This window comes from Rhinopithecus bieti, unplaced genomic scaffold (assembly GCF_001698545.2).
Source record: "Rhinopithecus bieti isolate Rb0 unplaced genomic scaffold, ASM169854v2 scaffold_11842, whole genome shotgun sequence".
Taxonomy (NCBI): Eukaryota; Metazoa; Chordata; class Mammalia; order Primates; family Cercopithecidae; genus Rhinopithecus; species Rhinopithecus bieti.
In genome coordinates this window covers 216,501-243,833 of record NW_016806902.1, presented here as the reverse complement: position 1 = coordinate 243,833, position 27,333 = coordinate 216,501, and the positions used below count along the sequence as shown (strand labels likewise).

At 41.2% G+C, this 27,333-nt stretch overlaps 1 protein-coding gene across 4 annotated transcripts in view; it reads left to right on the top strand.

The window, feature by feature from the left end:
• The window catches only part of KIT (KIT proto-oncogene, receptor tyrosine kinase), an 83,071-nt gene that overhangs the window by 20,268 nt on the left and 35,470 nt on the right, over positions 1–27,333 (top strand). For all 4 annotated transcript variants that reach the window (XM_017878648.1, XM_017878646.1, XM_017878647.1 and 1 more), the window contains exons 2-5: positions 17,222–17,491; positions 20,025–20,306; positions 21,363–21,499; positions 25,012–25,180. In XM_017878648.1, the coding sequence (XP_017734137.1) occupies positions 17,222–17,491; positions 20,025–20,306; positions 21,363–21,499; positions 25,012–25,180 (858 nt within the window). The remainder of the gene's footprint in view (positions 1–17,221; positions 17,492–20,024; positions 20,307–21,362; positions 21,500–25,011; positions 25,181–27,333) is intronic.

Sequence of the window (27,333 nt, the reverse complement as noted above, 5' to 3'; positions counted from 1 at the left end):
CCCTCCCTCCCTCCCTCCCCCAATCCCTGTGAGGCAGTCTCCCTTGCTCCTTCACGTTGCCTCACCCCCTTCTCTTCTTGCTATAATTATAGTACAGTAATTATAGTAGTAGTAATAACAGGACCATTTTATTTGAGTATAAAGCATTTTAAAGGATTTGAAGGTCACGTGAAGATTCCAACCTATTTTACCCCCATAGATGTCAAAACTGAAGTTTGTAGAGGTCAAATGAGTTTTCCCAAAGTCTCACATTGCTTAAATTGGAATCCATGCATGTCTGACTCCAAACCCATACCTGTTTTCATAATACTCCTGTTGTTTTCACCTGCTCACCCAAGCTCAGAGAGACACCGTAATTTCCAGTGTCTGATCCTCCTTCTAGACTTTCCAATATTGCTGAATAAAGTTACAAAGCTGGACCCACTTTTTGTTTTAAAGCTCCTTTTTTGGAAATAATTTCAAACTTACAGGAAAATTGCAAGATTAGTACAGAGAACTCCAGTATACCAGTTGTTAACATCTTGCTACATTTATTTTGTTTTATATACATATTTTGTTTCTGAACCATTTGAGAGTAAGTTGCTCGCATGACCCCCTCCCCCAACTTTGCTGTGCCCCTTTGAAGACCCACTGAAAGAGACAGCCTTGTGTTCCATGAGAACACTGAGACCACCCAGGGTGAGTTCCTCTGTCTCCACCCAAGTGCAGCCTTTACCCTGTCCCTCTAGAGCTGAGGGCCCTGCTCCAGGGAGTGACATTGTGAGCTGCTCACTTGTGAGCCCTTTAAATTAAACTCGTATTCTAAAACACGTGCACTGCCTTCCTGGAATTGGCTCTCTCTAGCACTTAAAAAACAGATCCTCCTCTATGACAAGGTAACACAAAGGCAAGTGAAAAGGGGCTCCCTGAATGTTTCTACCAACTCCAGAAAGAGGGGAGAAAGGAGATTTGCCTCTGCTTGTTATCCCGAGCTGTAGGTAAACTGTTCTGCTGCTGATAATACAAGTCTGTTTGCAGAACAGTTATCAAGGGCAGTAACCTTTTTTCTAGCAACGGCCTCAGATAAAACTTGTTTTCTTATTAATAATTTTGTTTTACTTCCTTTGTATAAACCATCCCTGTGGCTATAAAGTGACAGTTTTGAAAGTGGAAATAGATGGAAAAATGTCCTCTCTGTTCAGTGTGTGGGATGGAGGGGAAGGTGCAATTTTCCCTATTTGACAGGCCCATTAAAAGCAGGATTTCAGAGTATATTCACTAGCAAAATGTACTGATTTATCCATTATAATGAAAATTAGCTTAAGTATCTAAGTCAGGTATAATTTCTAGCATTTTTAAGAGCTAGAAAATCAGGCCTTTCCAAAACGTAGATCATAATTGAAGACAGGTTTTAAAAATGCCTTAGGGAAATAAAATGTCAAGACGAATGGATAAACAAAAATATAGCATCTACACAATGGAATATTATTCAGCCTTGAAAGGGAAGTCAACTTTTGCAAATGATACAACATAGATGAACCTTGCAGACATTATATTGAGTTAAATAAGCAAGAGAGAAAAGGACAAATACTATATGATTCCACTTATATGAGGTACCTAGAATAATGAAATTCATCCAGACAGAAAGTAGAATCATAGTGATCAGGGGTTGGAGGGTGTAGAGAATGGTGAGTCATTATGCAATGGGTACAATGTTTCTGTTTGGGATGATGAAAAAGTTCTGGAAATGGATAATGGTGATGGCCGTACAGCAACATGAATGTGCTTAATGCCACTGAACTGTATACTTGCAAGGTTAAAATGGTAAATTTTATGTCATGTATATTTTACCATAGTAAAAAATTTCTTAAATGCCCCAGTTGCCAGATATATGTGTATATATACACGTGCACACAGATACGCATGTGTGTATGTATAAATGTTAATCAGTCTCTCACTTATGTTTCATTTGATATAATTCAAATTAGATGCCATACATTAGAACTAGAGTTTAGGGTTGTCACACTTTTTTATGTCTTGAAGTTTTCATTCATTCGTCCTTTTTTGTTGTTGTTGAGAAGGAGTTTCGTTCTTGTCGCCCAGGCTAGAGTGCAGTGGCGCAATCTCGTCTCACTGCAACCTCTGCCTCCCAGGTTCAAGCAATTCTCCTGCCTCAGCCTGCTGAGTAACTGGGACTACAGGTGCCCGCCACCAAGCTTGGCTAATTTTTTTGTATTTTTGGTAGAGATGAGGTTTCGCCATGTTGGGCAGACTGGTCTCGAACTCCCGACCTCAGGTGATCCACCTGCCTCGGCCTCCCAAAGTGCTGGCATTACAGGTATGAGCCACCGCGCCAGCCTTATTTGTCTTCCTCAAAACCCCGTTTTCCCTCCTGAGTCTGCAGGGAATTGACATTTTGCAGAAGTCTGCGTTTCCTGATAGGAAATTTGGTGATCAGTGAATATTGGAGCTCACACTTGCTCACACCCGCGCATGTCCAGGACAATGCTAACATGATGGCAGTTTGCACTTGACAGGTCCTCCTGCAGGATCTTCTTGCGAGGATCCGGCTACCCCCATCTGTTTGTAAAGCGTGCAGCCAGGGGGATCTGCTCGGAGGGGAGACTGCACCAGGGCTCCCTTATTGTATGTCCTAGGTCTGGGGCGGGGGTGAAGCCTTTGACTAGTGTGGCTGACCTCTGCCATGCTCTTTTGACCTGTTTCTTTTTACTTTGTTCTGAATTGTTCTTTAAGTGAAGGAAGCCAATGTTCAAAGAAGGGACGAGCTCTCTACCCCCACCCCAAACTTCACAGATGGTGAGGGCCTTGCTCTGGTGTTTATTGGATTCCAATCCTTAGTGCTTTTCTGGTTCACGTTTCGATATGTGCTTTCCAGAAATCAAAACACAGAAATCTACATATTTACGGCGGCAGGGGGCAGGTAGGGAAGACTGTGCTAGGCTCTTGGGAAGAACCCGCTGGAAATGGGAAAGTTCCTCCTTTCTACTCAGGGGTGGATCCTAGCATATTTTCCTTGTCACATCCAGACTTTATGCAGCTCCCCAAAGACTGACTTCATAATGGCAGAGAAAGGTTTCTTCTTAGTCTGTCTCTGAGATCAAAAGGGAAGGTCTTTCCTCAAGACTTAGGTTGTATTTTTGTTAGGATGAGTGAGTGAGAAGAGAATATATTTAGTAGTCCTATGAAGGTCTTTGCTGCTGGTAATGTGTGCGTATTTAGGAGAAGTTTGACCACATAATTAGCTGAGAAAGGTACGTCTTTGAGTGGCGAATGATACTTGCATCTTCACAGTTAATTATAAGATGTCAGAGCCATAAGTCAAATTTCATGTTTAGGTCCTTATTCTAATTCTGTGTCCAAAGAGTAGTATAAAAACAAAGTAGGCCTGGCATGGTGGCTCACACCTGTAGTCCTAGTACTTTGAGAGGCCGAGGCGGGTGGATCACCTGAGGCCAGGAGTTCGAGATCAGCCTGGCCAACATGGCGAAAATCCAGTTCTACTAAAAATACAAAAATTAACTGGGCATGGTGGCGGGTGCCTGTAATCCCAGCTACTCGGGAGGCTGAGACAGGAGAATCGTTTGAACCTAGTGGGGATGGAGGTTGCAGTGAGCGGAGATCATGCCACTTCACTCCAGCCTGGGAGACAGAGTGAGACTCTGTCTCAAAAACAAACAAGTTATATATTATATATATATATATATTATAAAATATATTTAAAAAGTTATATATTATAAACATATATATGTTTAGCTATATGTTTATATTATAAGGGAATCACTGCTATTCATTCTTGCCACAAACATTTGAGTGCTTTCTATGTACAAGAACTGAATTTTCTTTTTCTTTTTTTTTTTTTTTGAGACTGGATCTATCTTTGTTTCCCAGGCTGTAGTGTAGTGGCACGATCACAGCTCACTGCAGCCTCAACTTCCTGGGCTCAAGCAATCCTCCCACCTCAGCCTCCCAAAGAGCTGAGAGTACAGGCACATGCCACCATGCCCGAATAATTTTTGTATTTTTTGCAGAGATGATGTTTAGCCACATTGCACAAGCTGGTCTCGAGCTCCTGGGTAAGCAGTCCTCCCGCCTTGACCTCCCAAAGTTCTGGGATTACGGGCATGGGCCACCATGCCTGGCCCAAGCACTGAATTTGTATTAATGTAAGAGATTTATCTGTTTTTTTCTTTTCTTTTTTTTTTTTTGAAATGGAGTCTCACTCTGTTGCCCAGGCTAGAGTGAAGTGGCATGATCTTGGCTCACTGCAGCCTCCACCTCCCAGGTTCAAGTGATTCTCCTCCCTCAGCCTCCTAAGCTGAGATTACAGGCACATGTCAGCATATCCAGCTAATTTTTTGGGGTATTTTTAGTAGAGATGGAGTTTCTGTGTTGGTCAAGATTGGTCTTGAACTCCTAGCCTCAAGTGATCCATCTGCCTCGGCCTCCTAAAGTGCTGAGATTACAGGTGTGAGCCACTGTGCCCGGCTGATATTTCTTTATCTTGACGGTCTTTTTTTTTTTTTTTTTTTTTTTTAAAGACAGAGTCTTGTCCCGTCACCCAAGCTGGAGTGCAGTGGTACAATCTTGGCTCACTGCAACCTCCGCCTCCTGCAACCTCCGCCACCCTGGTTCAAACAATTCTTGTGCCTCAGCCTCCTGAGTAGCTGGGATTACAGGCATGTGACACCACACCTGGCTAATTTTTGTATTTTTAGTAGAGACAAGGTTTTGCCATATTAGCCATGCTGGTCTCAAACTCCTCAAGTGATCCTCCTGCCTCAGCCTCCCACAGTGCTGGGATTACAGGTGTGAGCTGCTATTCCCGGCCTATCTTAACCTTCCTATGGCCTATGTGTTTAATTCCAAACATACAATGTAGAATGACTAAATCAGGATAATTGGGGTTATCCCATCACCTCAGCATTTATTTCTCCTAAGCATTTAATTACAGATCTTAGAATTGTTAGTGGCTTTAGACTAAATATTTACTTCATCAGACGAGAAAAATGAGGTCTAGATAACCTAAGTAACTTGCCTAATGATTTAGAATCCAGAACTGCTATGTCTCTACCAGTATATTTTTCCCCTTCACATCCTTCACTAATTGCTTAAAAGTGTGCAGTTGTGGCCGGGCACGGTGGCTCACACCTGTAATTCCAGCACATAGGAAGGCAGAGGCAGGAGAATAGCGTGAGCCCAGGAGTTCGAGATCTGCTTGGGCAGCATAGCGAGAGCTCATTCTCCACAAAAAGGTGGGGGGCGGCAGCAAGGGGAAGACAAAAACCCCCAAAACCCAAGTATAACTACCTGCAAAAGTATGCTGTTATACATTTCATCTGATATATAGAGATATTAAATATTTACCAGACTCCAAGCATTTAATAATTTTGCTTATCTTCTCCAGCCTGAGAAAAGCTGTGACAGATGTCCTGTCTCTAAAACTCACTCATTGGAAGCTTGAGTCCTTGCTGCTGGGTCCTCTTAGTAAGTTTCCTTAGAAGCACACAGAACATTTAACATGTTTTCTATCTTGGGAGTGCTGTTCAAAAAGCAGAAGCAGCCTGAGGGCATCTTCTTTTGCCACCAGGTGGCACGCTTGTGAATTGGGAACTGGTGGAAGGAATGAGTCAAGGTGAGGGTTGCACTAAAATGAATATCCTAGTTGGGCAATTTTGAGGAATCTGAGTGGGGAAATGCTTCATCGCAGAGAATGAAGTCCATCTGATTTGCCCAGAGATCACAAAAATAAAAGACAGAAAAGCACAACATGAAAATGCTACAGGAAAGGTGGGATCGACACAAACGATACCTTGGCACTATGTCCGTGTGGTTTAAGGCAGAAAATTGAAGGGCTGACTTGGCCCTTCACAAAACTCTGAGGAGGAAACTACTCAGTAGCAGAGGCAGGAAGGGCCCAAACCACAGGTGAAGCCACCCAGGTTGAACACCCACACAGAGGTGTGCGGGTGGGGTGGGGTGGTGCAGCCTGACTGCCTCCACTGCAAAGGATGTGCCTTTGTGTGCAGTGCGACATCCCTCTCTAGCCTTGGGGAGCCTGGGAACTACTTCCTCTCACATGTCCTTGGAAATGTGGGACCCACATGTACCGTGGGCTCCTTTGTACCACTGAGAGTCTCCTGAAAAGAGTAGGTCCAAAAAAGGGGGGTCTTGAGCCCAAAATGAGCTTCTGCACCTTATGGACACATATATCAGCTCCTGAGGCTAGCGGCAGCAGCCTGGAGTCTTGGGCAGGTCATCTTAGGAGCCCTTCTAGTCACCCCTCTGGCTATCCCTCCCCTCAGTTCCTTCTTTCTTTATTGCCATCTTTCTCTGTGGATGTTCATCTCCCTAACTCTTCATTCTGAGCCCTCTGGGAGCACCCTGTGTCTTCATGCCGCCATCAGGCACTGTCCCCCACACTCACTGATTTTGAGGGTCCTCCCTCTACCTCCTCCCCAACCTCTTCCCCGACACCAGTCAGCCCCCGCGGTTGCTGCTCCCCCAGCAGCACGACAAAGCTCCCTTCTTCCATGTCCCACTTCTGCCATACCAATGACCAGGTCTGATTCTACTGTACCAGTCGCCACGCCCTGCATCTAGAGATCCTGGTTTGACTACTGTAGGCAAAACTCTGGTGGTTCTGACATGCAGCCGGGGTTGCTAATGAGTGTATGAGTTCTGTGATTCTCTGTCCTCACTGCTGTCAATGGCCAGTCCTGTGCCCTGGAGACTTGGGGGTAGGTTCCCCATCCTTCTCTGCTCCCCCACCTACTGCCTTGTCCTCAGAGATTCTAGTGTCCTTCTATTTTGCCATTAAAAGTAATGGCAAAAACCGCAATTACTTTTGCACCAACCTAACAGAAGGCCCTGTGCACTGTCTGATCTTGAATTTCCTGGTTCTCCTTTAGCAATGGAGTCATTGTCATCTCTACCCTACTTCAGCCACCCTGGGCCTTGTCATTTCCCTGTGGGCCCTCTGTTCTTTGTAGTCTCCACTCCCTCCCTGGGCGATTTCATGGCCACCACTACCGCCCTCTGTGTGCCAGTAAGACTCCAGAGTATATCTGTGGCCTCGACCTATCCCCACCTCCTGCCTCCAGTTTCCAGGTGCTGCTGGCTGCTGGGCCAAATGCCTCAACATCTGTTTTACCCTCCAATCCATTGGCACCCCATCTCCCCATCATGTAAGACAAAACCAGGGATATTTTTCTCCTTCTTGCTTCTTCACTGTCCAGGGCCAGCCCAACCAAGGTCCTAGGCTTACCTGGCATATAGCCACCCTTCCCCTTCACCCCACTGCCTCTGATTGATGCCCTTGTCAGCTCTTTTCTGGGTCACTGACTGGTTGTCTCTGACTGACCTTGTCTCCGGTTCTTTTCCCCTTGCACTGTCCTTCACTGCTCCCAGAGGAGTCCTCCCAAAACATACATCTGCAGCTCACCCCCTTACCATGATGGAGGAGGCCTCCGGGGGTCCTGCCCTCCGTCCCTCTCTGGCCTCACACCTGCAGCAATTCTGAATGATTTTGTGACTCCTAGGCCCTGACTCTACTAGTTCTGTGATACTTGGTCTTGAATGTCTCTCCCTTCTCCCCCAACCCGAGTGATAGACTTTTCTCCTCTTCTCCTCAGCCTGGCCACATGCATCACTTGTTTTGAGCCCTAGGAATCTTTTTCTGAGCCCTCTCCACTTGCCCACTGCCTTAGGTTCCCAGCTCAGTTCTCCATAATACTCTGCCCTGTGTTTTAGCTTGTACTTGCTTTATTGTATGGTAATTAGATGAGTCTGTCTTCCCCACCAAGCTGTGAGCCCCTTCTTTGTACTCCCAGGCCAAAATGAGAGGAGCTCAATTCCCCTTTCATCAATGAGGACATGTTACAGAAGTGCTTGGTTTGTTACTGATCCAGCCTTGTTTGCCATTAATTACTGACACTCTAGCTTTAGCTTTATTTTTCTGTTCTGTGATTCCTCTGTGTCAATTAGTTCATCATCTTTAGACCAACCTTGAAATATACTTAAGGAGCTATTTAAAAAAAAAAAAAAAAAAAAAAAAAAAAAAAAAAACTAAGTATGCTGTAATGAAGTCTGTTATTTTGTGAATTTTAAATGGCTAATCATTTTAAAATGGTATAGTGCTATTGCTTGAAACCTTAAACTGTCCAAATTCTGTAAAATCACTAAATATCATGTACATAATACAGTACTGAGAACTGGCATGCAGATAGAACATTTCTTTAATTTTTAACAGCTAAACAGAAATTTGCTTTGTCTAAAGGAACTGGTTTCTCAGGCCTGGACGTGGGAGTATTACAATGAAAGGTAAGGAGGAAATGATGTCCAACAGTTACTTATCATTCATCTCATGACTAAACCTGAGAAGGTTTTTTGTTTTTCTTGAAATGGGACCTTACTCTGCTCCTCAGGCTGGAGTGCCGTGGCACAATCTCAGCTCACTGTAGCCTCGACCTCTTGGGCTCAGGTGATCCACCAACGTCAGCCTCCTGAGTACCTGGGACTACAGGAGTGTGCCACCACACCCGGCTAATTTTTGTATTTTTTGTAGAAATGGGGTCTCACCATATTGCCTAGGCTGGTCTATAACTCCTGGACTCAAGTGATCTGCCTGCCTCTGCCTCCCAAAGTGCTAGGATTACAGGTGTCAGCCACCACGCCTGGCCCTGAGCAGATTTTAATTATGAGTTCTGCCTATATACGTGCTTTAATCTCTGTGTTACTGGATTAAAGATAGATCTGAACTTTCTCTTACCCAGAAAAATCTTTGGAAATAGAAAGTGTGATCCATCCAGGTATGCTCTCAAACTTTTCCATGGAATACGTTTAAAGATTGGAGGGACCAGGGGTTTGAGTGGGACATTTGGGAATGTGTAGTTGTAAAGTAATTCAATTTCTTCGAAAACTCATGTATTTCCTCCTGAAAAAAATACATTTGATTTTACCTTCTATATTACAATATGTAAAACAATATGAAAGACTCTTTAAAATTATTTACCACTGAGTGAAATCGACCTTCAAGAAGACTCATAATCAACTTTGGGAGGCCGAGGCGGGTGGATTACCTGAGGTCAAAAGTTCAAGACCAGACTCGCCAACATGGTGAAACCACATCGCTACTAAAAATGCAAAAATTAACTGGGTGTGGTGGTCCACCCCTATAATCCCAACTACTTGAGAGGCTGAGGTGGGAGAAATGCTTGAGCCCAGGAGGCAGAGGCTGCAGTGAGCCGAGATCGCGCCACTGCACTCCAGCCTCAGCAACGACAGAGCAAGACCCCGTCTCCAAAAAAAAAAAAAAAGACTCATAAACATCCTCAGTGAAAAAGCATTGCTCTGTAGGGTGATACCACTAATTATTTAACCATTCTTTCCTTTCTGCCCCTTTGCATTTTCTGTACTGTAGAGATTCCTTTGCTCTGCACTTACTGCGCACGTGCCATATTCCTGGCACTGGACAGAGACCTTACTTTGGATTGTGAGAGCTCACAGTTTGGTTGGGTTGGCGTCCCCATAGGACTAGCTTTTCCTGAAGCACCGCACCCGTTCATGCTTTGAGAACTTTGTCTTCGCCTTCCTTTTCCTTGAATACACGTAGAAACACATACACATGCAAATACATATACAAAGTCTTCCTGGCTCAGCTCTCCCCTCCACCCTTTCATGATTCTTCTGGGCAGCACAGGCCTGTAGCATGTGCATCACCTCTTGATATTTTTATTTCATTAGCATTTTGTCTTTGCACAAGGCTGTGAGTTCCCCCATGAGCACTCGTTCCGGTTACACAGTACATGCATGTTGAAAGGTCACACTTTAATGATGATGGTGGAGTGGGCTCCCCACAGTAGAACAGGGACAGTTTTGGGACTCTGTTGCATGACTTCCTTTGGTTCGTGTGGGTGATCCAGAGATGATTTCGTCTCCTCACTTCTGGGCAAGAGCATTTTGAGGACTCGTATGGTTTTCACTGAGTTCATACTCCCCCTCCCCCATCTGCACGCTATTTCCAGTATCATCTCTTTGTTTGTAAAGCCTCATGGGTGTTGTGGGCGATTACTGGGATCCTTCCATCTTGGTTTTCATCCAGTTTATTCCTATGGGGATATAAAAGTATATCAGAAACAGTATGATATACAAATCATTAGCTTTTTTATTACGAATTGTGGTTAAACACTATGTGAACCGAAGAGTAGTTGAACTGCAATGCACAGGCTGTGCCCTAGTCACAATTCTTCCTGCTCTACTTCCCCAAAACTAGAATAGGTCTCTCTAATGTGGTAGATTTTCTTTTCTTCCCCGCCATTATTTTGTCTAGTTCCTTATATCTGTTTCTAAAGGAGGACAGGTTTAGAAAGGACTTCCTTACTTTTAACCCCAGCTATCAATCCAGTTGTTGGAGCTTTAGCCGTTTGTGAAGGATAGAAAGACCTTGCAGTCATGGTTGACCTGGGCCAGCCACTGCTGAAAATTGCCTGGGAGCACCCTTGGGCTCCATCAACAGGTCTCTCCTTCCACAGATCACTGCGCCCAGAATTGCAGTCTCAACTAGTCTGGGAATTGACGTGTTAAAAAAATACTACAGGTATGCTTGAATATTTTATTTTTACTTAAAAACAGAAGATAGGACAGTTGCCTATCTTTTGATGGAGGGCCAAAGCCTCCTCTTTGAGTTTTGGTTGAGCGATGGTCTTTCTCAGGAAAGTTCTGAGCTGCCATTCTTTCCATACACCACACCCACAGTGCAGGATTTGTGATTCCTTATTTTTGTGTCCTTAAATGGAGTACTTGTGAAACAATCCAAATGCAGAACCCCCGCTAAGGAGGCCCTCCCCTGATTTGCTAATGTTTGCCACATTAATTCAATAGTAGGCTTTCTTTAGTTGAGCGACCCATAGAAAGCCTTTGTTAGTTATGGAAGAATTAACAGCCTTCTCCCCGTAAGCACACACTTATTTTTCACCAATTTCTATAATGTGCACTTTATACATATAATTTATACATAATAAAATATCAAATACAACTCCTATAAGCAGGTTTGGGGATAAAACCACATGACTCATGGTGTGAGTAGAAGAGCAAAGATACACTAGAGAAGAACTTAATAGCATTGGACATTAAAAATGCCTTGGGCAAGGTCAGTGTGGTTTAAAATAAGAGCTAGGTCTTTCTGCTCAGAGAGTTAAAAGACCTTCCTCTGCCAATGCTTATTTAGTATAAGCTCAACTGTATAGAAAACTAAATAAAATAGTGAAGCAATTAATTTTTTAATGACATGATTTAAAACAACATGGAGGGGTTTACAGATGCTAATAATAGAGGCCAGTGTGATGAGATAAAAAAAAGCGTCCAGATACCTGAGGCAAGTTTTAGGTTTAGCTGGGCATTAAAGAATTGTTGAGTTTTAAAAAAGTTAATTGTGGTAAAATACATGTAACTTAGGATGTACTATTTTTAAGTGTCCCAATTCTGTGTGGCACCAAGTATCTTCACAATGTTGTGTAACCATCACCACTAACCATTTCCAGAACTTCTTTATATCCCAAATAGAAACTTATTAAATAATAACTGTCCATTCCCCTCTGTACTCCCTCCCCACACCTTGGTAACCTGTTCTACTTTCTGTCTCTGTGAATTAGCCTATCCTAGGTATGTCATATAACTGGTATCATACAACATGCCTTTGTGTCTGGCACATTTGACCTAGCATACTGTTTGCAAGGTTCATTCATGTGCGGCATGTATAGAATGTTACTTTTTTTTGGCTGAGTAATATTCCATTGTATGTATATAACACATTTTATCCATTCATAAGTTATTGGACCACATTTGGATTGTTTCCACCTTTTGGCTATGGTGAATAATACTGCTGGGAACATTGGTGTACAAGTATGGGTTTGAGTTTCTGCTTTCAATTATTTTGGTTGAATTTTATACTACTAGTGATGAGGGAGACATAGCAAGTACCTGAAGAGGTTATAAGCAGAGGGTTTGTTGGCATTTCTTTTATTCTGAACTATCACTAAAATCTTGCATTGTTGACTGTTCGTAAGTGTCCCAGTCCTCCTTAAAGCTCTTTGAAAGCAAAGGCCATTTGCTAGGTTCAGCACTTGTCAAGTACCTGTATTTACTGAATAAGTATTTACGGAATAGTTCCTGGAGCTCCTAGCTTACAGCCATCATTCCTTATAGTACTAGCTGGTCTCCAGAGTGTTGGGTTTTGCCATCTATCCTTTTTTTGGGTTCATTAATTAACACATGTTCAGGGAACAGAAAACAAACCTTAATATTAGCCTCAGCCAAACATAATTGGGGAAGTACATTTGCTAATGCAAAAAGTCCTGATGCAGATAAAACACAATTCAAGAAACGTTTGTTAAGAACTTGCTGTCTACCACACACTTTTCAAAATTTGGAATTTCAGAGCAATTTCAAAGCTAAGTCGGAATACCTTTTTGAAAGGCATTCTCTTAATATGAAGCTCTACTCTTTTGAACAAATCTTTACAGTTTTTAAAAATTGTGAGACTACTATAACAATATTAAAGACAATTTAAAAAAGAGAATAAACATTACAGTCCCACCCTAATAAAAGCCCTATTTTCATTTTATAATGTGAGTTTATAAATCATTTATTTTGAAAATAAAACCCTGAATACTTCTGGTGGCAATTAATTATTTTTTAAAACTCTAGAAGTGAAGCATGAACTCATGATCTTGAATTTAGAGGGCCCTCTTTGGAGATATGCATGGCTTTTTGATTTAATGAAGCCAGGCTTTTCTTGGTGGAGCAGCAGAATTGACATGGGTCATCTTTTGGGGATAGATATGTAGACTGTTGACATCTGTTATAGGGACTGGGTGTTTAGGAGCCTGTCCTTCTCTTTATTTTTTCATGTGTTCAGGATTGAAGAGAATGTTTGTATTACTGTGCTAGAGGGAAAAGTACGATTTAGGATCCTTACCTGCAGGATCTCAGACCTTGGAGTGGGTGTAGGAGATATGGACACAGTTGAACATCAGTACAAGGCAAATGAGTGATGGGCTGCCTTTGTTGGTGAGATTTAGTGAGGACAGATTAGTGAGGACAGCGACATGGAGTGGCTAGGGAACAACATCCATGAAGAGGCTGTCTTCAGTGAGGCTTTACACAAGATAAGATGTGTCCAAGGGACACAGGCAGAAAGAATGATGGGCATGACAATGGATGAAGAATGTTCTCAGGATCCTTAGCCAGTCAGCCTAAGGAGAGGCAGGTTGGATCTGGGGAAAACAGCTAGAAGTTAACCCCATGACAGTTCCTTTAAAGTTGTAAGAGCTGCTACTGTTAGCTGCTGCTGCCTCTTTTGTGGTTTTGAGGCTGGGGGTAGAGTTGTTTTAAAAAAAAAAAAAAAAAAAAGGTATTGTTTTAGGCTGGACCTCAGAGCTTTGAGGGAGGATGAGTTGGGGTGGGGTGGGTGGCGGCTGGCGAGGAGTCTTTTAGGAGAGGATGTTACCTCTGTGAAGTAGTTGGCTGGTCTCGGGTAGGACAGCAAGAATGGAAGGGATACAGGGTGTGTGGAGGAGGCTCTGAAGGAAAGAATGCTAGGATGTGCTGCCCGAGATGGGGAAGTCAGGTAGGAATGTATTTGGCAGATGATGGGAACTCGTCCCATACATAGGAAGTGGGTGAGTCTGGACTGATTTGGAGGGCCAATAAGATGTTCCATTTCTGGAATCAGTGTGCCTGACATTATGTGTTTTCCATGTACCCAAGCATAGTTCTAAGAGCTTTACGTAACAGCCTTATAAAATAAGTACTGTTACTATCCCCACTTTACAGATGAGAAACTGAGAGCAGAGCTGAGTAGGAACTTGCCTCAGGGTTACGCACTTAGTATCAGAGCCCAGATGCAACTCTAGACAGTCCTAACTCAAGAGCCAAGCTCTCACTTGGTATGCTGAAAGGCTTTCCTGCTTTTCTATGATAGCATGTATTAAAAACTGTCCAGTCCTGTTTTAATCTCCTTGCATGTGTTACTTCACCCGATTCTCAGAAGAATTCTATGAGATGAGGGTATTTTTATCCTCATTTTCCAGGTGTGGAAACTTGGACACAGAGTTAGGGTGATTTGCCTATGTCACACAGCTAGACTTAGCTGCATTGGCCTGGTGTGTCTCAGGAAGTCAAGGATGTTTCCTTGACTGGATTGTAATTATCTATATCCATCAGATCAACCCATGAGAAAATGGAATTGATTGAAATAGATTGCAGTATAAATCTTTAAGAATTATTGGGTCAAATTTGCTATCAATATCATGCACATTCATTGGGAACTGTTCCTTTTTTAAAAAGAATAAATAATAGAAATAACATCTCTATTTATTGCTGCCTCTGTTTTTATTATTTAGTGCTCTGTACAACTCTGAAAATAATCCTGGCCACTGCGTGTCCATATTCTTGCTGCCACATTTAGATGCTGCACTGAGTGGACTCAACGTCTCACTCTATAGCCTTTATCACGTTGTTGGTGCCTAATAATATTTAGTGTTTATAATTGGCCTTATTGTCTTTTGATCTGGGGTGTACTTTGCTTGACATAATGGGGCTACAGTGGATGCCACCACAGGCAATATTTGGCTAACAAACAGGAATTGAGACTGGTCATCTATACACACACCTGCAGGAAGCAATTTCCACCCTCCTATAAAGCACCTTCCGTCTGTCCCTACCCATAAGTGCTCTTCTTTCTATCTCACATGCGAGGAGGTCTCCTGTTTTCTTTACCTTTAAGCCTGGTTCAGCTACAGATCTCTATTTCCGTCTTACACTGCCAGAACTACCCAAGGGAGAGCTCTGCATTTGCAGTCTGTAACCCTGGAGCAAATGACACTTCCCACTCAACTGAAATTGTACTTTAGAATTTCCAGCGGTCTCTTTGTAACCAGATTAGGGGTCTTTTGTTCATTTCCTGCCATCTTACTGTGGCATCTGCCCTTAAAGCCACCACCCTCTCTTTGAAACTTTGTACTGCATTGCCTTCTTTGCCACTTAGCCTCTCTCCCCTTTCTTCCTGGTGGTTCTTTTTCTTAAATCTCTCATGACCCTTTCCTACACCCTCTTGGCTGGAAGATCCCTTTAAGATCAGTGGTTGGTTCGTTCCTCAAACCCGTTTCTTTAATGATCTGATCTTGTTTTTTAACTTCACAAGGTGTTACTGGACCACCATCGTCTGAATTCCAGGTTATAAGCAACCCACTGCTGAGAAGTCCCATTACCAGCCAGGTTGTACCTGTGAGCAAATGACACCTCTCACGTCCCCTCCCCTCAGACTATGCCCTCATCCCCTATCCTCAGCCATGCTGAACTTGTGTGGCTCACTCAGATCAGTCCTCATCTGCAACCTTGCATATGGTGGCAGGGGACATAAATCTGATGTGCATGAACCATTCCCCGGACCATTCCCCTCATCATTCTACAAGAGGTCACTGAGAGCCCCCAGGGAGTCTTGTTATCACACTGCCCAAGCCCACCTCACCTGGGGACCTTGCCTTCTGCCTCCTCACTGAAGTCCTCCCTGAGTCAACCTTTTGCTTTTTCATCCCACCGACATGTCCTTCCTCTGACAATCTGTGGTGTCTTTTCGTCTTTATTCTGAATTCCTTACTGTAGGTTCTCATTACTTCTGCCTGTGACTAGCACTTTTCACTCACTTCTTTGAATCTAGTTGATTATCTGGGATCTCACTGTGCATGTCACTTCTCTGCTGAAAAACCTAGAGTGAATCTACAGGGTCCCTGAGGTACATTCCCAGAATTTACACCCAGAAGTTCAGAACCCTTGGTGGATCTGGTTTCACTCCATGTAGTCTCACCTGTCACGTGCTCCACAAGGCACCGTTTTTTAGCCAGGCCAGTTTCTGAATGACTCTAGAGGCTCTGTGCTCACTTCACTGCCAGCCCTTTCTTCATGCTTTCGTCTTCTCCTTCTCCTCCTTTGCCTTTATGATATGGTTACACTCCAGCCCACCTCTTCTTCTTCAGATTCACAGTAAATCTCATAGCTATGTTTTACTTCAGTAGTTCTTTTTTTTTTTTTTTTTTTTAAGAGAGATAGAGTCTCACTCTGTCACTCAGGCTGGAGTGCAGTGTTGCAATCACGGTTTGCTGCAGCCTCGACCTCCTGGGCTTAAGTGATCTCCCGCCTCAGCCTCCCATGTAGCTGGGAATACAGGTGCCCACTACCATGTCCAGCTAATGTTTTTTCTAGTTTTTGTAGATGTGTTGGGTGGGGGGCGGGTCTCACTGTGTTGCCCAGGCTGGTCTCGAACTCCTAGGCTCAAGCGGTCTTCCCACCTCAGCCTCCCAAAGTGCTGGGATTACAGGCGTGAGCCACGGCACCTGGCCAGCAGTTTGTTCTTTAAACCCTGAAATGTATGTAAGGATCATGTCTCACACTAGCATGAACTTTTCCCCAGCATCTATCATGGTGCTTTTGTAGATGATAATGAATAGGTATTTGATTACATGGAGGCATGCATGACTGAATGAACTGGCTGTTGTAAAATTTCTAGAGTTCAGGTTTCATATTCAGAGCCTAAAGTTTGCATCTTTATAAACTAAATAGTTTCCTATCTAGGAAACCTATTTAGGCATTAGGGTGTTAAAACAGGTGTATCATTTTCTGCCTTAGTGTTTAGAGATTTGTGAATAGTTCTCCTTTTGATGAACATTGCCATGTAAAGGGAATTATATAGAAATAACTGAATTCACACAGTTTTAAGGAAAAGCTATTCTATGTCATGGTCATGTACATTCTGCCAAAGAGAGTGACAGGCCAGTAGTTCCCTGCCCCCCCATAGTGTGAGATTTTGTTTCTGTTGTTTCTAAGCTGGGTGTCTGCATGTCCACACTGTGAAGATGGCCCATACTCAGAATGAAAACTTGACCCAGTTGTATGTTTAACCCAGAGAAGGCTGTGGCATCCAGCACATCCTGGCTTGGGGACCAAATGTGACCCTCAGGATTCATTGAGGGTTGGAGAAAATAACTTAATTTTCCAGATGAACTTAAGAAATTTTAGGCAGAACTCTCTTTTCAGCCATAAATAGCAGGGCAGCTTTGTCCTATTTTTATTGTAGAGTACACAGAAGATGGAATTCAGTATTGGAATAAGTGCTTTATTTCGCCAAGGAAGACGATCATACTCAACACGATTCTGTTTTTCTTGGCAGGCTCTTCTCAACCATCTGTGAGTCCAGGGGAACCGTCTCCACCATCCATCCATCCAGCAAAATCAGAGTTAATAGTCCACGTGGGCAACGAGATTAGGCTGTTGTGCATTGATCCAGGCTTTGTCAAATGGACTTTTGAGATCCTGGATGAAACGAATGAGAATAAGCAGAATGAATGGATCACAGAAAAGGCAGAGGCCACCAACACTGGCAAATACACATGCACCAACAAACACGGCTTAAGCAGTTCCATTTATGTGTTTGTTAGAGGTAAATGCTTGGCTTTCTGCGATGCTGTGCTTTCGAGAATTTAATATCCTGCTCTTAATTTTGGATGGCATATGGATCACTGAGCCATAGATAAAATATTTCTGGCTGGGTCTAGGAAGCCTAAAACACATGTTTCTTTACTGTTCTCCCCCATCTTTTGATATGATACATAGTGGCTTTGGGTATGACCCCAGCTGGAGGACTGCAGGACTGTGATACTTTTCCTAATGAGATTACAGTAGGTTTAGCCCATTTGCGCTGGTGCTTTGAGTAAACCCTGAGAATCAATTAGGCCCTTTGGGAAAGCTGCATTTTAATGCCTTGAGATACTAGATACTCCCACTTAGTAAAAACACTTCAGGGAACCAAAGGCCTCTCAAGGCCTAACCAGACCAACACTTCAAAAGATGTGGCCCACTCTTAAGGAGTAAATTTCAGAAAAATAACTTGGTCAGCTAAACATCCCATGTCTGTCATGGGTTCTTTGTAGAGTTGTCCGTAGAAAACATTGTGACCTCTTATAAACAAAAGAAAAATAAATATGGTAGTTGGAGTTCTATGCCTCATTTCCTATGACAAGTTCAGTGATTTGTCTATGATTTTAATAGCCTTGTCAAGAGTAGGCATGCTGGGCAGCAGTGTATCTTGTAGTTGATGTAAAAACTGATCTACTGACAGCTTAAGGGGCATATCCAAGTGACGGGAGGAGAAATGGAGTCCTGTTTTCTAGTTCTTGGTGTCCCTAGACTGGGGCTGTCTTTGAAACAGGCCTGAGTGAGAGGCCTTATCCATGATATTATGAATGAATAATAGATACTTTTATTCTAGATTGGAGATCGTAGGTGCCTCGTGAGTTCAGTTCCTTACTACAGTATTTGGATAAGATGATCCATTCTGTCTTGTCTTCCTTACATAATTGTTAGGGAGCCCGGATGGTACAAATTCTAACATGCTCCGTCAGGAGCGAATAAAGCTGACTCTAAAGCTTGACTGTGCCTCTCCGCTTTATCAGTTGTCCTTTCCTAAGTAGGTAGCTGCAAAGAGATATACCCTGGTAAGTCACCACTTCGCCTCAGGGCATGCTTCTGTAATTGCTGAGCTAACCCATGTGCTGTCCTTTACATTCAGGAAGGCATTCTGCAATTTCCAGGTGGCGATGAAGTATCATAACAGTTCAGTGAATGAGGAAAACTGTTGAATTGGTTAAATCACTCTAACAGGGCTCACAGACTTTCTTTATAGGGAAAGTCATCTTCTGTATCTTGGAACTATCCTTAATTATAACAAATGTAAGATCTTTGAATACTTAAGTAATCTGTGTTATGGCAATGAAGGAAGGTCGAGCATCGTTGTAGAAGCTAGACTCAAGTGACCAATAAAGAGTAGATAGAACAGTAACTAGCTATGGCCTGGGACCATACATAGTTCAACCATCATGAAGTCATTTATTTGCAGAATAAATTAGTAAGGCTGGGAGATGCGTAATTTATCTTGGAAAACTTTTTTTCAAAATTGGTCAAGGTTAAGGATAAAACACAAACCTATTTCAATGATGTCAAGTTCATGTTTGTGAAACACCTGATTTTCAGATGGAAAGGACAGTTTAAAAACAGATTTTAAATGTAATCTGTGGGCCTAAACATGTATCTGTATTATCATTACACTGTAGAGGGTGGCAGCATATTGTGTATACGGAATTAGGTTTGTCTGGCTTCTGTGAGGCCCCAGTCAGCCTGAGCCACTCCCAGTCTGTGCCTGGTGTCCTGTCATAAAGACTAATAGTGTTCACTTTCACTCACAAGCGTCCTGGGGGGCTACGGTATTTGTCACAGCATTCCTGAAGCTCACAAGCTCCCCTTGTGCATTTGAAATAACTTGATTTCCAGAAGTTACATTTGCATGTTTCTTCAGAGGAATATGAATCGAGTGAGGTTCACCTGTCATGGGTACTAGGTGGCCTGGTGAGAGTTTTTTGGATTCTCTTTAGAATCCCAAAGACTCTGGAGATGGGAAACCCTGGAAAGGGCCCTGCACTGAGGGGTTAGAAGGAGGAAGACTTTCCTGCTCTCACTAGGAATCATCACACTGGCTTATTGGTGGATGATCCCTGGAGTTGTAATAAAGTTTTCCTGAAGTTTTAAGAGCTCAAATGCTGCTCTCTGTTGGACCTGGGTTTGAGTTCCAATCAGCCATTTCCAGGTCATGTCACTTGAGGAGGGTTGCTTTTATGATGATGCAGTTTCATCTATGAAATGGCAATAATGATAGTACTGATCACGGGAGGGGCAATTTGAAGATTAAATAAGATTAAGTGTAATGGTGTCCAAGCTTAGTGTGTGATACCTGGAAAGCGTTTAATAAATGTTAATTCTCAATAGTACTAGATGGATAAATTTTGCTTTTGTTTACACAGAAAAAAGCAGCCATTTGTGCCACTAGTCATGAAAGGCAACATATTAGATCTTTTAAAAAGTGTTTTCAGTGTCTGTGACCAGCCATTCCAACTACTAATTTTGGATATGCGCTTCTACAGATCCTGCCAAGCTTTTCCTTGTTGACCGCTCCTTGTATGGTAAAGAAGACAATGACACACTGGTCCGCTGTCCTCTCACAGACCCAGAAGTGACCAGTTATTCCCTCAAGGGGTGCCAGGGGAAGCCTCTTCCCAAGGACTTGAGGTTTGTTCCTGACCCCAAGGCTGGCATCACGATCAAAAGTGTGAAACGCGCCTACCATCGGCTCTGTCTGCATTGTTCTGCGGACCAGGAGGGCAAGTCAGTGCTGTCAGACAAATTCATCCTGAAAGTGAGGCCAGGTACTGGCTGTTTCTTATCTGCTTCTGGGAGTTGAGAACTCACTCATCTAAAGAAGACTTCCCTCCTCGTTGGTCCACCTTAGTGTAGTCAGTCAGGGAGCTGGCTCTTCATATTTCCCCCAGCTTCAAAAAATGTCATCTGCTTTTGAGTCTGTTTATTTCATGGTCCTGACCCTGTGTGGCGGTTCCACAACTGCCTCTCATAGAGGCGAATGTGTCTGCCATCGACTGGCATTTAGACTGGACTGACTTAAGTCAGCCCAAAGTTTCATAATTACATCAAGTATTACTTCCAAGAGAAACCCACTGGGCAGCTTGAATTATGTTGGTTGAAAAGATTAGCATGCAGATGATTCATTCTTTGATTTACTTTTGACATGTGAATTGGCTTTCCCTTCAGCTGATCAGTTGCAATGCATTCTCAAACTGTTTGAGATCTGAGAAGGAAAATTCTAGTTGACTGTTATTGTTGTGCCATTATGTAGAATATTTCGTTAGCTGGAAGATAATCTAGGTTTTAAATCTCAGGTATCATCTAATTCAACACCAGCTGACATTCAGCTATTGAGTACAGTTTTACTAAGGCTTTTGAAAAGTATACTTATTGAAATTAGGGAAAATTTGATTATTTAAAGCCTGGGATTTCCAGAAGTGCACAGGGTAGGATTTGCATGAGAAAGATGCCTGTTTGCTTGAAAGAATGTAAGTAGTTGTTGGTCACATCCTCATGACACCATCAAGGTTGTCTGAAGTAAAGATTAAAGCAGCTTCCCTATGCTAGGGCTTCTCCTTGGTTTTGAAAAAGCATTTTCCAGAAGCATTATAATCTCACCGTGGGCATTTCTGTTATTTTCACTCAATTTACTTGAAGGAGGCATGATTTAATTGCTGATACCTTCAGATATGCAAGTAGTACAGATAGGTTAGCACCATGCTTTGTATTTTATTTAAAAGATGACAAAGTAAGCTGTACACATTTGAGGAGAAATGGTAAATCAAAATTTCATGCTATAATACAACAAATTATTTGAGGGGCCACATTTCTTTTCATTCTAGCCTTCAAAGCTGTGCCTGTTGTGTCTGTGTCCAAAGCAAGCTATCTTCTTAGGGAAGGCGAAGAATTCACAGTGACGTGCACAATAAAAGATGTGTCTAGTTCTGTGTACTCAACGTGGAAAAGGGAAAACAGTCAGGTGAGTGAATTGCTTCATTCTTTTCAACATATTGTTCTGTCTCTGTGGGAGATGGTAAGGTTTCTCTTTAAGAAGAGTCTGTCCTGGAACTACCTCGGTTAGTGTGTCTGTCAGAGGTGGATTGTCTGGGAGAGTGCTGGGATTGCATATTTCCCCCTTTCATACCTCCACATGGAGATATATACATTTATTATTAGTAACAAATTAATTTTATACATTTATTTTGAGAAACTTGAGGGAACTTCAGATTCATGTTATTGCTTCATGCTGTTTCTTTGAAAAACTCTGTTAGGGACTTAAAAAACATGGTTAACTGCATGAATACTTTGATTTAAACTATTATTGATACTGTTTAGGCCAGATTATTTAAAATATTGAAAAGCATTGCCACTTCCATACTTAAAAAGAATAGACAGTCTCAGATATTCACCAGAAAACTGTATTTTCTTTCTCTTCCTCTTCCTCCTCCTGCCCCGTATTCAACCTTGGCAATTTTATACCTGTTTAAAAAACTCTTTGCTAAACAAATAACCATGGTGATTACCATAATGCAAAGACATTGTGATGATATTGGTGTAGACCTGTGGTGGATGATATCTTGCTAAATGAAGCCTGCCATTGACTGGGAGAATGGATTGTACCGTAGACTTATTCTTTCAAACTAATGACTCAGAGAAACATTTTAGTTTTTGTATCATATAATGTAATAAAAACATTAGCTTAGGTATGGATTTTTGGCTAACCTTACAGAATACAATCCCATATTAATTGGCTTTCTATAATCCTTGATTTCAGATGAGAGAACAATTTAGACGGGGTGTGCATTTGAACCTCTGTATAGCTTGAACATTACCCTTTTTTGAGATGAGAAATAAATTGCCCCAGGCAGTTTTGTTCTGAACCATTTTTCCCAGGAGCCCTGCATGCCATTCCCAATTAATCCACTGGTGTTGGTAGATAAGCCTTCAGTGTTAGGAGCTCTTTGGGGAAATCCCAGTGTGCACCTCCAAGGGTTAAGGAAAACCAAATCACGTGCAAACAATATGTAATGTGTGACTTGCAGATGGGGCTCATGGCTGTCTGCCAAGTTTCATCCATGAATCTTTTATTGATATCTTTTGGCTTAATTTGGAATACTATTAGCACTATCAAATTATTCAAAAATCCATAATATTTTATTCTGACCCTTTGGAATAAGTTTAACTCACAATGTAATTTAGGGTAAAATGACTTTTTAGCATTGTTGCCATTGTTTCAGCACAGGGGAGTCTTGGAGTTTGTTCAGTACTGTTAATCTTGGTTGGTTAGCTTTCTTAATGCCTCTAAACCCTCGCATTTTTACTTACTTATAATCAGAATCTTTGACAGTATCCTAAATTATGGGCTTTGGGTTTGGATGTTCATGCTGCATCTCTTATGACTGCACTATTCCTTTGGACGCTGACAAGTTCAGTGTTCCTGTTTGAGTTCTGCTGTGGACTCTTGGGCTCTTGAAAGAACTAGAAGGAAGATACCTTAAATCGAGACTTTGGTATGTTATCTGTCCATTGTCACTCTGCCTTTGTAGAGAAGTCTGTAAAACTATGAACTGGGAAAAGCCAGTTTGAAAATGTTGCTTCACCTTGCTTTTACATCTTCTTGACAATTGATCTTATGCTGTGAAATGGTACATTTCTGCCAATTATTAGAAGACTCTCTTAGAAGGGGATAGTAGGAAATCTACAAAGTGTTACACACTGGAAAAGCCTTTAAAGATAGGTTTGTTCCCAAATACCCTTTTAGAAACAAAAGTCAAGCCTAGTGATGCTCTTGACTTACCTAAGATCTCACAATTAGTTAACAGCAAAGCAGGTTTCTGTTCTTTTTAGTTTGAAACATTCAGCTTCAGCAGTCAACTTTTATGTGTGGTTACTTTAATGTAAAAATATTTGTACAACCATAATAACATTAAAAAATAGGTATAATCCCACCATCATAGATAGCAATGCTGTGTAATAGAAATACATGAACCATATGTGTAATTTTAAATTTTCTAGTAGGCGCATTACAAAAAATAAAGGTAAAATCAATTTTAATAATATATTTTATTTGACCCAGTGTGTCTAAAATATTATTCCATAATGTAATGAACATAAAAATTATTAATGAGATGTTTTACATTTTTTTTAATACTAAGGCTTCAAAATCCAGGACATACTTTATCTTTACAGCACAACTTACTTTGGACTACCAGATTTCAACTGCTCAGTAGTCCCAAGTGTCTATTCCTTATAAATGCTATATAGTCTGCATTTTTTCATATTTTTTTCTCTTTTCCCCTATGCATATATATTATCACATGATTGCAATTTTAAGGTACATTCAATTTGTGCTTTTTAAATAGGTAAACACCTCTCTTACAGTCATAATGCTATACTTGATATACATTTAGGTCATTTCTGAGTTTTTACCACAACCAACATGTTGGAGCTTTTATTTTCTGTTGAGCAATTTCCTCAAGTTAAATTTGCTAGAGTTGATCAGAGGGTATGAACATCCTGGCACGCTCCTTTCCAGAAGGATTTTTCTGATTTATAATACTGTCAGATGCTTTATTAGGTTTACCAAAGCCTCGCCAAGGAATCACTGTTGGTCTCATTCCACGTCAATATTAGCTCCTTTTACTTTACTTAGTTGGTTTTTTTTTTTTTTCTCATTGTGATAGGAGTGGGTGTACATTACAGTAAATTTGGAAGATGCAGAAAGCTATATTTGACTTTCTTTAATCTTTTCAGAAAGCTGTTGTAGCTTATGTTATGGTTTCCCCCATGACTTTTTAAATACGAGAAATATCTCCATGTCTCGTCTGCAGACAAATAATGAGTGAGATGGTATTATCACAAGGGTAAATGCACAACCTTTTCTTTTCAGCTCATGCTTAAATAATTTGGGACTTGTTCTTAGATGTCTCTTATACCTTGAAACTCCCATCAGTGGTTCACAAGGTTCTGCTGGGTGAGAACTGCAAGATGAGTTTCCAAGCTAGTTGTTGACATTGTGATTCTGTTTTCATTCTTACAAATAATAAATTTTAATAAAAGAGAACATTATTGATATTAGCAGTGTGTTTGCTCTCAGTTGTTGGGACATAGAATAGAAAATGATGTAACAGGACAGGACAAAAATATGCTGACTCATATTACAAAATATCAGTATCCTATAATATTTCATATATAGCAACTTTTAAAATTTAGCGTTGCATAGAATTTGGAATTATACATACTAGGGTTAAGAAATGAATTTTCATTTTTTCCTAATCATTAATAATGACGGTCTTTCAATATAATCCTGTAATATGAAGTGTTCCAATGGCAGACTTGTCATGACGTTTTATTATTCTTACTTAAGTGGTGTATAATGAAAGCTAATATGGAGAAGTTAATTGCTGCTATTTTTAATTTATCTAGGAAAGATTCTGAATATAAATTATATGGTAATCTTTATTTTTTTTCCTCCTTTTCTGAAACAAGCAGACTAAACTACAGGAGAAATATAATAGCTGGCATCACGGTGACTTCAATTATGAACGTCAGGCAACGCTGACTATCAGTTCAGCGAGAGTTAATGATTCTGGAGTGTTCATGTGTTATGCCAATAATACTTTTGGATCAGCAAATGTCACAACAACCTTGGAAGTAGTAGGTAAATACCTCTATGGGAATGTTTAAATTACTGGCAGTAGTGAAAGAAGAAATTACTAGATAGTTTCCTTTTTATGTAAATGGAATGTTGAACAGATTCTTAGAATTTTGTTATCACTGAATGAATGAATGAAAATTATTGTAGCCTCTTGCAATGAAAGCACAAAACCAAATTCAACCAGTTTATTGGAGGAAAGTGGAAAGCTGTTACTAAAATTGTTCAAACCTATTATTCTCTGTGCACCCCACCCTCCTTTCCCCACCAAACAAACAAAAGTTGAGGTTTTTCAAAAAAGCTAGTGCTCGCTGAATGACTTGAGTTTGGAAATGGATGTAGAATTTATCAAGGATCACAAATGCTTAGAGCCTGAAGTATTTCTCTGAAACTTTTGGTAGGGGCTCTGCCCCTTGGTTTATTGTTTTGCCACTCATCAGCTCTAGTTCCTTGTGGTAAGGACTGAATTGGACTTTTCCTCCCTAGTATGCCCTACCTCCTTATCTCACCTATTCTCTAAGGATAAAGATAATAGCATAAACCTTCAGGAAGGAGTGACATTGGGACACAGGTCTTTGGTTCTACAAAGCATAAACTACAACATGGTAATCTGTCCCCGGGCTCCATCATATCTGGTATGCACAATTGGTTTAGCCTTATCTTCTCTACTCTAGAAATTTCACTAAATATTTATTTTGCAAGCATCTATTTAAAGAGAGCAGAGCGTAGTGAGTTTCTTCGTGCTTTTGATTTACTGAGATTAATAGTTATTTTTAAATTACTTTGTTTACAGTTTTTTTTTGTCTTTTGAGTATTGTTTGAATTTAATCCATTTTCTGTCTTTTTAGTACAGCCATGTTCCTAGTGCTTGACTTTCATTAAATACTTCTAGGGTGGCAAAATTCTTTATCAAAAACAGTAATAAAGTGATGCAGTATTTGTTTTCATCTCTTTCCCCACCTCACCAAATTTCTTCAATAATTTATGTGGCAATATTAAAGCTTTATGATTATCCCACAATAATCTCATAAAATTTTGGTGTTTCTGCCCATGTTATAATGGAAAGTTTCTCCCTAGACTGAACATGGAAAAGATACTTTACTTGCAATTATAGTCAGCACACAGAAAGTGTACTACTTTGTTCCTAAACATGATTGTGAACCATTTATTAATTTGAATAGAAGGCTATGCTTTTAAAATATTAAACTCCATAAGCACTAATTTGCTAAGTTGATTAGGGAGCATGTTGATATATCAGCTTCAGCTCCAGAAAGCAATTAGTAAGGATGTTTTGAGAACATTGTTGTATGTAATCGGATTTTTAAAATCCATTCATCACTTTCCAAGAATTATCACTGTATGACTGGAAGGACTTGTGACTGTGAAACCTGAATCTGGTTTTGTCTTGTTTTGAGAATGGGTTGGGGTGGAACAGGAACAGGAGGAGACAAAGAGAAAAGTAATTTTTTAGTGGCTGGGAGGAGGATTTGGATCCATCATGGAGTGATGAAGAGAACAAGGCTTTGGGATCACTCTTTTTTTAAGAAATAATTTTCTTTTATTGTATATTTTTAAGATACACATGATGTTATGGGGTACATATAGATAGTAAAAAGATTACTATAGTGAAGCAAATTAACGTATTCATCATCTCACAAAGTTACCCTTTCTTTGTTTTTGGTTTTCTGACAAGAGCTGTTAACATTTTACCTGGTTTTGAATTGGGGGCTCTGCCTGTAATCCCAGCACTTTGAGAGACTGAGGCGGGCAGATCTCTTGAGCCCAGGAGTTTGAAACCAGCCTGGGCCACATGGCGAAACCCCATTTCTACCAAAAATACAAAAATTAGCCAGGCGTGGTGACACATGCCCGAGTTGCAGCTACTTGGGAGGCTGAGGCAGGAGGACTGCTTGAACTCAGGAGGTCGAGGCTTTAGTGAGCTGTGATTGTGCCACTGTGCTCCGGCCCGGGCAACAGAGGGATACCCTGTTTCAAACAAAACAAAACAAAAAAACAAAAGACTAAGTGTCACAATTATTAAGTACAAGGTATGCTAAAGTACTTAAAGCAGTTCTTAGGACATAGTAAGCACATAAATGGTGGCCACAAAGATAATGTCAGCAATTACTTTATTGCTTTCTTTTCAAGATTTTTTTTTT